Source organism: Sinocyclocheilus anshuiensis, unplaced genomic scaffold (assembly GCF_001515605.1).
Source record: "Sinocyclocheilus anshuiensis isolate Anshui unplaced genomic scaffold, SAMN03320099.WGS_v1.1 scaffold85, whole genome shotgun sequence".
Taxonomy (NCBI): Eukaryota; Metazoa; Chordata; class Actinopteri; order Cypriniformes; family Cyprinidae; genus Sinocyclocheilus; species Sinocyclocheilus anshuiensis.
In genome coordinates, this window is record NW_015536800.1 from 1,216,638 (window position 1) to 1,231,693 (window position 15,056).

General features: G+C 35.3%; 1 protein-coding gene across 1 annotated transcript in view; it reads left to right on the forward strand.

Annotated features, from left to right (window-relative positions):
* LOC107656734 (bifunctional heparan sulfate N-deacetylase/N-sulfotransferase 4-like) overlaps nt 1–15,056 on the forward strand; it is an 80,829-nt gene that overhangs the window by 8,100 nt on the left and 57,673 nt on the right. The window contains exons 3-4 of the mRNA XM_016444677.1: nt 11,551–11,638; nt 13,890–14,105. Of these exons, the coding sequence (XP_016300163.1) occupies nt 11,551–11,638; nt 13,890–14,105 (304 nt within the window). The remainder of the gene's footprint in view (nt 1–11,550; nt 11,639–13,889; nt 14,106–15,056) is intronic.

Here is a 15,056-nt window from a genome sequence, read left to right on the forward strand (position 1 = left end):
TGTGTGTCTGCATGGTGAGTATGATTGTTGGCTTTGAAGCAGCATATACTGTAGATGATGATTAAAGTCAAAGCTGCCACTTCTTCAACTGCACACTGACTTCAACATGTACTGTAAGACAGAATCACAGCGAAGAGATTCACAATATCAAAACTATACCTGCACACATTCAGACAGAGACAGAGAGCAGAATCAAAGTGACTCCTGAAGCCTTCCCCTCACACACCAGCTCAAACATACACACAAATATGGGTTAGAAAACAAGGGAAATGAGAGAGAAGAACAGAACAGCCACTCATTTCCGTTATAGACACTTCTGAAGAGAGAAAAAGTGATTTAAAGGGAGTTAAAGAAATAGTTCACCCAAAAATGAAAAAAAAAAAATGCTGAAAATGTACTCACCCTCAGACCATTCAAGATATAGATGAATTTGTTTCTTCATGGGAGCAGATTTGGAGAAATTTAGAAATACATCCATTTGCTCACCAATGGATCATCTTCGGTGAATGGGTACCATCAGAATGGGAGTACAAACAAAAAACTGATAAAAACATCACAATACTCCACATGCAATCCACACCACTCCAGTCCATCTGTTAAGGTTGTGTGAAGTGAATAACTGTGTTTGTATAAGAAACAAATCCATCACAAAGGCATTTTAACTTTAAGCCATTTAAAGTTTTCAAATTCCATAATCCATAATAATGCATCCTTCAGTAAAAAAGTAAATCCCCTGTTGTCCTCTCATATTAAAATCTACCAACATATTCGTTTAGAACTGTTTTGGACTGTTTTAAGTTTTCTAAACAGTGTAAATTTCTCTCCTGATTTAGATGAGATGACTTTTTCACTGGAGAATGCAATATAACAGATAGAGGACATTTTTAGGATTATGAAGGAATAGTCTAGCCGGAAGCAATGGTGTGAAGTTAATACAGTTTATTGATTAATATATTTATTACACTCAGCTTTTTGCTTCACAAGATGTTAATTGATGGACGGAAGGGAGTTGTGTGGATTTCTTGTGTACTTGGATTATTGTGATGTTTTTATCAGCTGTTTGATGGCACCCATTCACTGCAGAGAATCCATTGGTGAGCAAGAGATGTAAAGCTACATTTCTACAAATCATCTACATCTTGGATGGCATAAGAGTAAATTGCCAGCAAATTTTCACTTTTGGGTGAACTATTCCTTCTGAGGCCCATAGGACTTGGAGAAATGGATTTCTAGAATGTTCCTTGTGGATTTATTCTGTTTTTGTGTTGTGTATTCCAGATCAACAAAGCAAATTTACAGTGACATTTGAATGTGGTCTTGTTAAAAAAAAATTAAAAAAAATGTAGACTGAATGTCATGAGGTCTAATCCACAGTACAGCTGCATCTGACCAAGAACCGCCCACTTAGACTGAAAGAGACATTTTGTCTGACATGTAAAGCTATAAAGCTACCTTACCAACTGCCATTTTTATGTTTTATTTGCTGTTTAGGGGCAGCTTTTCTGATGTGCATCAGTCTCCACAAACTGTTGTGAAGAAAAAAGTAGCGGAAAATATGTAGGAACTCATAGTCATCCCAAATTCTGCCCTGAAGTGCTTATTGAATCAACCAGTTCCTTGTTAACATGACTTCTCTTCCCTGTGGACTGATAAAAAAACCCTGTGAGCCCTTACTCTCGGAAGTTGTCAGATTAGAGCTTGCCAGATTGAGCAAGTGCTTTTCCAGTTTTCTTTCCACTGTGGGTGGTTCATGCCATCTGTGAATGTAGAACTAACAGTTTTTAGTGATAGTTATGCTACAAATTTATTTGCATTTGTTCAGTGATTAATTCTGATATTTTGACACATTTCAAAATCCTAATGTTTGGTATTATTGGTGCATAAACGTGTAGTGAGAAAAAATTTACAGAAATGTACTGTAGCAACAATGACCACAGCCAATGATGAAGCAGAAAATAAAGAATTGTTTTCTTTTTTCTTTTTTATCACAGAATATACTTTGAGTGTCCTGGTTCGGGTACCAGTTTGTTTTTTCCAATCTCATCGCCCATTTTTCCACTTTGCTTCCTGTACAATCTAATTAGTTAAGTATAAATAAAGGCAAAAAAGCCAAAAATGAGTGCACACACCAACTTGGACAGCCACCTGTTTCTTAGACTACATTTCTGGCAAAGTCCCAATTTCAGTGGCAATTTCTTATTTCTTTTGTATAAACAGACTCCACTGAACGGGAAAACCTGTTGGTCAGAGATTTTGTAAATTGTGCTTGATTGTGTAGTGTGCGCTCCGTTATGCTAACAAGCCAACAGACTGAAAGAATGTTGTATAATGCGAACAGTGCAGTGATTTTGGTAGTTTGAAAATCATGTGAACCTGACACTTTTAGAACAGATTGAAACTGAAGCATCAGTCTGATGTTAAATCTGAGCTTCAGGAGGTCAAACACAGTCCAACCAGAGAAAAACTCACACACCAGACCTATTTTCAGAAAGTATTGATCCAATGATATTTCTTCTCTGAGTAAGATGGAGCTGGTGTATGTGTGTTTCCGTTAAAGGACTACGAAGGTTGCTAAGCAGCTGTCTTCATTTTCAGCCGCACACTCACATCAACAACACACTCACACATGTGTGTCCTCTCACACTTGACATATCATGAGCTGTGTTGGGGAAGCTACTTGCCAAGCTACATAAAATTTAAAGTACAGACAATCTACCCTTATGAAAATTTGTTTACAAATAACAAAAAGTAGCTAACTACATTGAAGATAAGGGAATGTTAACTTTAAATGATATTCAGTTAAATAAAACAACAATATCAATTAGGGCACCAACCTCAGCATATTAATACACATAGATTTACACTAAACCTATAAAACTAAAAACAGTGTAATACTGGGGTTGAAAAGATAATGAAAAATGAAAAGAAACTGATTCACTAAAATGAATCAGACTTACAATTTGTGTGATTAACAGACATTTTATTTGAGGGCATTGTGGGCTTTATATTTCAAAACTATAAAAATCTTTCTTGCAGTTTCAGCCGATTGACATTTTTAATTCTGTAGAATTTGTAACAATGTTCAATTTATTGTAAACAAAAAAAAAAAAAAACATTTAAGGCATAAAAATGTATATGAACACAGCTCTGGCCCAATAGGGAAGGTTATAGTTTTGTTAAATAAAGTTTTGCTAAGATAAGATGCCAGTATAAATATACATGGATAGAGAAACAGAGACAGAAAGAGGGTGGTAAGAGGGAGGGGAAACAGAAAGCTGTTGCTGAGAAAAGAGTGTTGCTGTGACAACAATATGTTTGGCATTTGTGTGGGATTATTTCTTTTTGCCAACCTTACTTCTCTTCCACCTTTATTTTTGTCTTCTTATTCTTCATATCCGCCCTTTTTATACTAATACAAATGTACAAGCTTTAGCAATCGCCTGCTTAAAAAAAGCATAGTTTATCTAGATGATACTCATCCTCTCTGCGTCTGTATCATGGTTCATGCCCCTTCTAATTCAGATTTTACCCAAAAAAGAGCCTGGAAGTGCTTTGTACATTTAGGGCTGATGTGTTAAAGTCCTGTTGTAGAGATGCCCCTGTGTAAGCAAGAAAGATACACATTATGCAAAGCTGTTGTTTCCACTGCATCTCAGGTCAGATGGAGTGTTTTCTGTTGCAGCTATGAATCTCTAAAGGAAAGTTCTGTTAAAAACATTCATCCACCTACATCTGTGAACACGATATAATAGTAACAGCGTCAGAAGAGTCATGTCCATTCAAACTGAGTGGGCATGTGCCTCCTCAAATTTCTGAGCCAAGTGAATTTCGAATGCAACTTCAGAGGCAAAAAAAACAATGTTTGCATATTTGAGTAATTTGTAAAAGTAATTTGTTTGTCTAAATAAAATTTGTCTAAAACACTGTGGTCAGTCCAGTCAAGTCCTTTTGCAGAGTAGTTGATTTATCACGTATCCATCCATATGTCCCTAGTGGAAAAAGTAATGTATTTACATTTATTTCATACTATAGTTCAAATGTATTAACATATTTACTTACATACTGCTCGAGACTTACTGATATAAAAATTATACTTAAACTTTATTTGGAAGTACTACTTGTGCACAATGCACATTTCTTAATATTAAGCATACAATATTTAATGTCACTATTGATGAGGATTGTGTGATCTTTGAATAATATCAGTCGTTAAATGCAAGATATTTAAAGTATACCTGAAGAATACTTGAAATAGTTTCACTTTAGCACATTCAGATATACTTCAGTATATCTTTAGTTGGACTTCAGCACTACTTCCGCACAATTAAAAGGCATTAAGTACAAAATTAGTTGTTCCAATTTTGCAGGCTTTAACTATACCAGTTTAGTAAACTAAAAGTACAAATGCAGGGTATTTTTATTAACATACATAAGTATGTAAATGTATTTATAGTATACCTAGCATGAAATAAGTGTATTTCAAATACATTTATATTTCACTAAGGGTTGCATGAATGTCACATGTCAGATCTGCTGTTTTCCATAAGAACATGCATGTAATCACTGGCTGTAACGTCACACAAAAATGATGGTTCAGTGTGTGCATTGGTTTTGAAGTCTCAGTTCAGTAAGCTTTCTGTACAGAAGAAAGAAAATATATGTATTTGGATTTTTGGATGCAAAATATTTCAGGAAAAAAAGTATATTTTAATCAGAATTATTGTGCTCTGGAACAGTGCTATTGCTGAGATAAATTACAGTTTATAAAATGACATAGTCATCTTATGGTCATATGTTTATATTGGTACCAGTCATTGAAATGTAAATGCTTATATACCTTTTATTGTACAGGAATAAAAAATTGCAACTTACAAAATTATTCAGCTTTCATGAGGGAGACCACTTTTGGTCCCACAGGAAACAGTCCAATGTCACACACAACCCTACATCATTTAGATGGCTTCATCTTCCCACTGTATTCTTCTACCCCGCATGACATCAGTAGGACATATTTTGTATATATGCATAAAGAATGAACAGTGTTACCAAAAAGAAAGAATGCATACACAGACACACACAGTCAAACAAAAAACTAATTGACAGTAGCATTTTTCCTCCAGTAATCTGAGAATGAGGCTTCACTGAGGTAGATTAATAGGCATGTACTACAGTATATATGCATGCTCCTTTTTCTCATGGCCTCAGGAATAAGCAATGATTTCATGTCCAATAAATATTACATGTGGAGCCTTTCCCGGATCCCCTGGTGCACGCACACACATGTACACATATGCACATAGTCTGCCTTTGAAAAGCATATTTGATCCACAACAGACCATGTTGAGCTTTATGGCTTTAGAAAGTAATTAAACACAGACCTAACATGAACTGGCTGAGGTAAACTAGATACATAGATTGGATAGATGGATGGATGATGGATGGACGGATGGACGGACGGACGGACAGAGATAGATAGATAGATAGATAGATAGATAGATAGATAGTTGGTTTGTCAGTTTACTATTTAAGAAACATGTTGCTAACAAAACTCTAGAAATGGCTGTCTCTCTCTTTCTTTGTCCCTCTCTCTCTGTCATTCTCTGGGGGCATGTTCGTCTTCTTGCCTGCCCAGATGTCTTCAGCTATTTGTCAGCATTTCAACAGGTCCCCTCCTCCTTCCCTCCACCACTTTCACTCTTTTCTCCCTCCTTCCCTCTCCCTCTATCTCTCCCCTGTGAGGAATCGATCAGTGCTTTCAGGTCATTAACATGCATCTCTGTCACTCTATCTTCTCCCTGATCGGCCCTCAATGTCAGCAGAGAGACGCGAGAAGAGAGGAGAGAAAAAGAAACGTTCAGTTGAAAGAGTGAAGGATGAGACGAGATAATGTAAGAACCCAAAAGAGAGCAGTGCGTTTGATAGGTAAAAGGTATAAAGAATGAGTGATAAACATAAACCGGTCTCGACACGGATGTGTGTTTTTTATCCCTCGCCACAGGGTCGTCTACATATGTGTGTGAAATGAAATGAAGCACAGATGTGTTGGCAATCTTTAAATATAATTTGTTCACTCTGCAGTCTAATAAAAGCCAGTTAATCTGATTAAAGGTCTCTGCACACTAATTGCAGATTAGTGGTAATGGTACCCGAACCAGGACACTCAAAGTATATTCTGTGATAAAAAAGAAAAAAGAAATTTCTCTGCACTGAAATTTCAGCTCACGTTGTGTCAATCACGTTTACACACTGCCTCTGAAACTTTCGTCCGTCATGAAAAAAAATTCGGACGAGGTTCGATTTTCTGCGTTTTCGCATCCATAGCAAGCATTTTGATAGGAAAGGAAAACACGGAAAAACGCATACGAAAGTTTCGGACTCAGTGTGCAAGGACCTTAATTCTGGTTATCAGTCCCTTTCTCCCCCTCACTGTTCTTTTATGAGGATCTAAACACTATGAACTCACTGATAAACTTACAGTTGTTTATATTTGATTGTAGTTTTGGGGAAACATTTGGAATAATTTTATGTGCTCAAAAGGAGCCTGTGAAATAAATAAAAAAAGCACTTACATATCAGTTTGACACATTGACTGTCTCTGTTAACCTTCTGTTGAACAATATGTAACAAACTTTGCACCAAATTTTCTTTGCTTTGTAAACACGACGCATATACGATAACAATAATATGGTCAGTAAAGAAAGTGTGACATATTCACATTTGTTAATGAGTAAACTTCAATTTCAAACATTTAATCTAAATTAATTGTATGCTATTTGCAAATTCTTTAAATATATATTTTTTCCTAGAAGCAATTTGTGCGACAGTCTAATGGATATGAACATAACGAAGGCCAGCATGATTAGTATTCAGATGGGGTTTTTTTCATCGTCCATTATTAAATATCTACCTCTTAGTATTTACTTGGCATTTAATCAAATAAAAAAGACAATTTTCATTAGTTTGCGTCATGTAGCAGTGTTTCATATTAAGCAATGGCAAAGAGTTTGATTAATTTCTTTCCATTGTCACATAGTGTTGCCTCCAGGAAAAGAAGCCCCTAAATATTACTTTTCAAAAATTGTTTTTATGAAACTCTCCAGTATTATATTAATGAAGTCTATTTTATGCAAGAATATTGAACTTTTATTTCAACATTGCCTTCAGTTAAAGACAATTCTGCAAAATAAATCTTATGAAACTGTCCATTTGTACTGCACACCTGCATTGAGCAAGTGAATTATACATCTCTCCATTACATCTTAAGGGCACTGATTAAATTTCTGTGGAGAAAAAGTCAGTAGAATGCACTTTCCTTGAAGAAACCGTATCATTGTATGCTCTGATTACTTTGTCTGATTACTAGCTCAGTGGATCGGAGCGTATGCGGTTACTTATTAGGGTGAAGCTGATTAATGAATTCAAATGAGTGATTCCACCACTTCAGTTCATCCAAGGCATTTTAGGTCAACCAAAGACAATAAGTTTAAAAATTATTTAAAAAGAGATGTGTGCGATCTCTATTTGAAGCTGGCAAAGACAGCTTGTGAGTATGGGAATGAGGCTTTTGTGTATGTGTTTTTTCTGAAAGCCAATGGCAATTTTCCAATGCCACTAGTACCCAGACACAGCATCTGGATTAGTGCAGGCCATAGAAGTGATGCCAGTCGTAATCTTGGCAGAAACACCCATTCCTAGTGACTGATGTTGGTATTTACAAGTTACAAATATTTGTTGATTTATATTTTAGATATATTTCCCTTATGCACTTCAGTTATTCAAGAAAACTGCCAATGAAAAATTACAAATTATGCAGAAATATATTTTATGGCATTTTTGATTAGTTAGAAACATTAGAGAGATTTTAAAAGATTACATTTTGATTACTTAAAAATATTTTTAAAATCTTTTTTGAATCTTTCATACTTTCATTGTCAATCTTTTTTTAAAATCATTTTTATATATATATATATATGTATATATATATATATATGTTTTTCTGATGTTTATAGATTATAAAGTTTATCCAGAGTGTTGTGGAATAACAAACTATAAATATGTTAACCCTATCATTTATTGAAGCAGCATATTTTAACATGAATAATGCTAAAAACGTAAGTTAGATTATATAAAATCAAATATTAAATATCAGGTGCAAATATTTACTGTTTATTTGTAGTTTAAATAAAATAAATTTTCAGGACACAGTCTGTGGAGGTTAGTCTTGTTCTTCTGAAGGTTTGAAACTTTTGTGGTTACTTTGTAAACGAAATATGCTGCTTCAGCAGATGATAGTATTAGCCTATTTTTCAAAAAAATAGTTTTAAATATTTTTAACAATACTTTTGGTAAGCTTCATAGCGAGATGTGGCAAATGCATTATAAGATACAATTCTACCCATTCCAATTTCACTGAGTGGTTTATTATCTAGAATTTTCCATGACATTTTGTTCTATGCATTTATATATTAGACAGCTCAGGCAGTGTCATAGGGGAGGATGAAATTATATTGTATTGTTATAATATGATATATATTAATTATATTAAGCTTCACAAGCTGTTTAAACTTAATATGTAAAATTCAGGCTGCTAAGCATATATGTTTTTTAAATGGTTCATTTTGACATCAATTGCATAACATCAATTTCCTCTTTAATTAGATGATCTAGATCCCTCTAGTCCTCCCTAAACCTCCTTGTAATTCACACCCAGTGCAAAACTGTTGTGATAAATCCTGTACATGTGAACACTTTGCACAATGTGTTAATTAGGTTCACAGACTTAACGTTGTTTGTTTGTCCTGGAAGAACCTTCTCACCAAATAATCATAGGCTGAACCCCATCAACACCCTTAACCATAAACTGCCTGGAGTGAGACCCAAAAGACTGGTTTATAAAAATGTAGTCCAAGCCAAAGGCTCAAAATTTACAGTAACCCTCAAACCTCAAAACCAGAAATAATATCATACTGGAGTAAAGCATGTGAAGGTTTTGGTTATTATAAATGACAATAAAACACAGATTATTCAAAATAAACTATTTTTGGCTCTTATGACAGCGTGCACTGCATCTCCAAACTGACGGGAAGCATCAGAACTATGATGCCATTATGAAGCTGCTTCTTTGGCTTATTAATGCATTAATGATGCATGTGCACTCTTTTGAAGTGTGCGCAGTAAATGTAAGGAATCGATTTAAGACAGAGCTGTTTAAAACCTAACCATTAAATAATTAATTTAGCTCAGTTTGTTGCATTTTAATCAAGAGGACCCTGACAGTGGTGCTGCAGACTGTAGAAATGAGCTGAGGAAGTTTCGGTAACTTTTCTGATATGTTTGTTGTTTGTGTTGCTATTTTAGAGTCACATTTTGGAAGAGTTTTGCAATTTATGCGTGTGTGCGCATGTCACGGCTTGCTTAGAGAACAGGAAACTTTGTGTCTAAAAATCTCCTAGAATAGCTCTGTCTATCTCTTTTTTCCTTCTGTCATCAATTTCAGGTTCACTCTCTCCTCTCATCCTGTCATTCCCCTCCCATCTCTCCTGCACTTGGCATTCTTATCTTATGATGTCAGATTCCCAACATCCCAGATTCCCACATCAATATTAAATGTGTTCTCTCTCTTTCTTTTATTTGAACTCTTCCCTCTCACTCCTGCAACAGAATACATCCCATCTACATTTTGCAGGGTAAGATGAGGTCCCGTTTGTTGTCACTTTTTAAGGCGTCTGTTATCATTGGTTAAAACAAGCCTCTCATTGGATAAATTCAAAATTAATTTATGACAGAATGCCACAAACATATGGCTTTTTTGATGAACTAATCAATTTAAATTTTCAAGTAAAGTAAAATTCCACATACATTATTTCTTATATTTCTTTTTTTTTTTTGCTGTAATCTATTTATTAATTATAATATAGTAATTGTCTTCCTTTCTTTTATGATTTAATTTATTTAATTTATTTACCTTTTTATTTTACATGTATATTAATATAAAATAAACCACATAGAGTTTGACTCTGATGCTTTTTACTACTTATATACATTTTTATTATATTTTTATTACGTAAATATTCTTACAATATTTACATTGTAAATATTTATATTGTACATTGTGATGGAAAAATTGGGTCAACCACAAAAAGCAAATATCAAAAAATTTTCCAAAAAAAATGTTTACATTTTAAGCATTATAAAAAACATATACAGTAGGTAGACAAAAAAAAACTCCACTCCTTTAGGTCCTCTTATTAATTCCAAATATCATAAACAAGGCCGTTATTGCAATAAATTAATTTTAATTCAAATAGGTTGCTGAAACCAATCAAATGTTTTGGCAAAGAAGTCATTAAAACTTCAAATGTTTAAAAAAAAAACTTCAGTTTATATACTTATAAAAATGTAATGTTTTAATTCAATGTGTTACTTGCTGTTTCTTTGTAATCATTTGCAAAATTTACTAGCAATTTCTGAGTGAAAATTGTTTCGACACCAAATTTCTTTCAGTGTACATAGTCCATTTGCCATGTGCTTAAATACTGATGGATACTTCCTGTTTATATGATCACATGAAAAAAACATACAGATACAGATACCTTGATGCAAGAGTTGGTGTAACTTACTCACAGGTTTATCTTACTCACTCCCCTTTACCTTGCTTCCTGAGCCACGAGCCATCGAACATCAGGCTGAACCTCCCAAAAAACACATAACACACTTCGCTCAATATTCAAAAAGGCATCTCACCAAAAGCCTCCGTTTTAGTAATATCACATTACGGCATGAACATTGAATTAGATGAGGCCAGATCATTTTAAATTAATGAGCGCTCGATCAAAATGCCACTCTATTAGGTTAAGATGCAAAGCGCACATAGACTGGCACACAGTCACGTGGGCAAGCTGATTTGATTACCAGGATGCGAGTACCTGTGCTGATTTTGTTGCTGATGTTTAGTTGAATGTAAATGGAATTAATTACCAAAATGTCATCAGAGATAACTGCCACACTCTCACTGGAGGATAAAATCAAATATATTACATGTGTCTCCTGGGTCCCGTCCGTGTGTGTCTGCCTGTGTGCCGGAGTGTGTGTCAGCATATCTTCCCGAGCTCTGTGAGTAATGACTTGATGACACCGTTTAAGTCAGCCAACACGCCCCTTCCTGCCTTCTGCGATATTACCATATATCCTACAAAACAGTGACACACACGCTCACACTCACTGTCAGTTGTCAGACAGATATTGATTGTATTTGCATGGTGTCTTAGGCTAGAAATATATTAGACTGTTTTATTGGAACTGCTGCAAGGAGGCACCTGCCAAACCCAAATGCCATTACTCATCCCGGAAAGATCGATCACATCCTTATATGCATATATTCAGACCGTGCACACATATACTACCGCATGATGTTAATTCAAAAAGTTCAATATTGTGGTGTATATTATGGTTGATTGATATATAATGGATGAATGGACAAGTACTGAGCAGTGGATAGGCAGTCAACAGTGCAATCTTCAGCTTCTAATGTTTGATGTTTTTATCTTCCAGGCTCTTCTAGAAACACAGAACATGCTGAGGTCGTACATTTCTAACTTCACCTTTAACCTGGGATTTTCTGGGAAATTCTTCCATACAGGTAACTATGTGTGTGTTAAAAGATAAAATGTGTTAAAAGATAAACTGTAAATACTAATTGGTTACAACATACATGATCACACTGCTATAAAAAGTAATATTCTGATTGGCATGGTAACAGAACTCTGCCATAGCAACTCTGAAGTTTCTCTGGTTCATCTTGTTAGAGTTCACATGTTCTATTTTTGAAGTGTGTGTGTGTGTGTGTGTGTGTGTGTGTGTGTGTGGATAACTAAATTAAGTTTATATTAGTGTCACTGATTACTTTAGCAAATTGTAGCTTATTCTAGACAAGAACCACGTACGTAGACAGGAAGAGACCAGTGTTATTTTAGTATCATTGATACTTTAGTTAAAGTGTTTAGTTCAAGAGTTTTTTTTATATATGTCTATATGGATTTTAGTTTTAGTTTAGGTTTCAATATTTTAAATGTGTGTGTGTGTGTGTGTGTGTGTGTGTGTGGATAACTAAATTAAGTTTATATTAGTGTCACTGATTACTTTAGCAAATTGTAGCTTATTCTAGACAAGAACCACGTACGTAGACAGGAAGAGACCAGTGTTATTTTAGTATCATTGATACTTTAGTTAAAGTGTTTAGTTCAAGAGTTTTTTTTATATATGTCTATATGGATTTTAGTTTTAGTTTAGGTTTCAATATTTTAAATCAGCATTATTTTTAAGTGTTGCCTTGGCAACCTATTAAATAAGTATATAAGAAATTAAATAAGTTTAAGTGTATTTATATTTTATTGGTCACACTTTATTTAAAGGTCCAATTCCCTCTATTAACATACCATTAACTGCAACTTTTGCCTCAATAAACTCCTAATTTGCTGCTTATTAATAGTAAGGTAGTTGTTAAAGGTGCAATATGTGATTGTCTTCAGAAAATTTTTTTGTTATGCTGGTTGAAAGTCTCTTCACATCCCGATAGCAATCATTAAGTTAAGTGGTCTAAATGTCTTTATCTGTATTTATATATTCTGTGAAAGGCGTAGGACAAAGAAATGTTCGTCCAATCAAAACACTCGGTCCGCTTGGCTTTCCTACCTGCTTGTCAATATATGTATTAGCATACCTCTGTATTAGCATACCCGGTTCGCGCAGACAGGATACGTCATCAGCGCGTTCACGCACGTAGCCCAGCGGTTCCCAATTCCAGTCCTCGCGCTGCCCCACTCTGCATATTTTGTGTGTCTCGCTTAGTTAACACACCCGATTCAGATAACCAGTTTGTTAGAAGGGAGCTACGTGCATGGACTGTGTTCCGATCTATATGATCCCTACACAGTGTTCATTGCTCCCTACTCCCTGAGCAGGGGAAATCCGTTCAAGTTTACTTCGGAACATGGACTGGAATTGGGAACCGCTGATGTAGCCTATTGTAGTAATGTTGTCTCTGGTATTCAGGTCTGTGAGCGTATATGCGTTCAGGGGGCGTGGCTTTGGACGGTGATTGCAGGGAGGGTGGGACGTTCGCTTTCAGTGCTATCAGGCTAAAGTTAGCATTTTCCAAGATCTCCTACTGCACCTTTAAGTTCAGGTATTGGTTAGGATTAGGGATGTAGAATATAGCCATCCAGAATATGTGCTTTATAAGTACTAATAAACAGCCAATATGTTAATAATAGGCATGCTAATAAGCAACTAGTTAATAGTGAGAAATATGAATTGGTCCCTATACTAAAGTGTTGATTATTTTTTGTTAATTTAGTTTAATTTTATTTCAAGTAATGAAATATGTATTTTTGTTGGACTTTTTAATGCTTACAGTTTGCAGACCCAGACTTTAAATCTTTAAAATACTTTCGAACTTTGTGTGTGTGTGTGTGTGTGTGTGTGTGTGTGTGTGTGTGTGTGTGTGTAGCATAATATCCAATTAAATCTGATTTTGTCAAATTATATAAAAATTGAAAATATTTAATTGTATAAGAATACGTAAAATGCTATGTATACATAAATACTATGAAACTAGATATTAGCTTTAGCAATACAAAGGAGCCTAAAATGATATTTCCCTCACCATCATTTCCACCACAGAATCCTATTAAACTAAATAAATGTTTGAGCTGTGGTGGAAGTGATACTGCAATGGAAATGACATTCGTTCTTCCATGATGCCATTAGACATTGACTAAGAGTTTTAGGAATTTAAGATTTTTAGAAATGTAGGAATGTTTATTTTTTTCAATTCCACAGGCCCAAAGGAAATGCCCAGTATGCTAATGAGCTCATGTTTGTTTGTGTAGGTACGCAGGAGGAAGATGATGGAGATGATCTGTTGTTGAAATATGTTGATGAGTTCTGGTGGTTTCCTCATATGTGGAGTCATATGCAGCCTCATCTCTTCCACAATGAATCCTCTCTGATGGAACAAATGATCCTGAACAAAGACTTCGCTTTGGTGAGAAAAACTACACCTCTAACTTGCCCATACACAATCAGTGAACAAAACCATCATCCAGGTATTATCACATCCAGTGAAATGCCCATTCACCTAAGGAACCATTAGCCCGCCAGCGAGTCGTGTCATTTACTGTGAGAAAATGAACACTAATTATGTGTGTTTTACAGGTGCTTTGAGACTTCAGTTGTTCCTCAAATAGAGAAGTGCCTCTTATGATTTTGACAGAATCATTGAAACCTACACACGAACAAGGGAGAGTGTGAGTGTAAGCGTGTGTGTGCTCTCATTTAGTTATCTCTCGGTAACACTCCTGCATTTATTTGTCCCCCTTTTTCTGTGAAGCAGCACTCTCATGTCACACTCAAAGACACTTTGCTAGCAGAATGTAATACTCTGACATATATTTACCCTTCATGTATTTCAGAGTGATACGCATACTGTAAATTGATGCAAGCGACCCGAGTGCAAATCTGGCTCATTCCATTCCCTGATCCCTTTCACTCGTCTGCTCCTTTTCGTTCCCTGTTTATAAAATGGACAAGATATATCTCCTAAATCATATATAAAAAATGAGGAATGCCCTACTAAGAGGTGACAAAAACATTCAGATTTCCAAGAGAATTTCAAAGGAAAAGAATCTAGCTGTTTGCTGGCACACAGTGGGGTGATCATTGGCATTCCTCATTGTCACACAGCCTGTTTTATTTAGTTATGAGCTGATTGGAAGCCAAACACTGCGGCTGAACCGTTAGAGAGAGGATATCTGCACGACCCCACTGAACAAGTAAATTGTCACGCAAGTAAACCCATCCATTGTGTTGTGCAGTGCCACTCGTGCACTTGTGGTTTGTAGTTTGGCGTTTTGTTTCTTTTTGTAACCTTTGTAATAAATGAATAGTTCACCCCAAAATAAAAATTTGCTAAAAATGTATTTACCCTCAGGCCATCCGAGATGTAGATGAGTTTGTTTCTTCATCAGAACAGATTTGGAGAAATGTACCATTACATC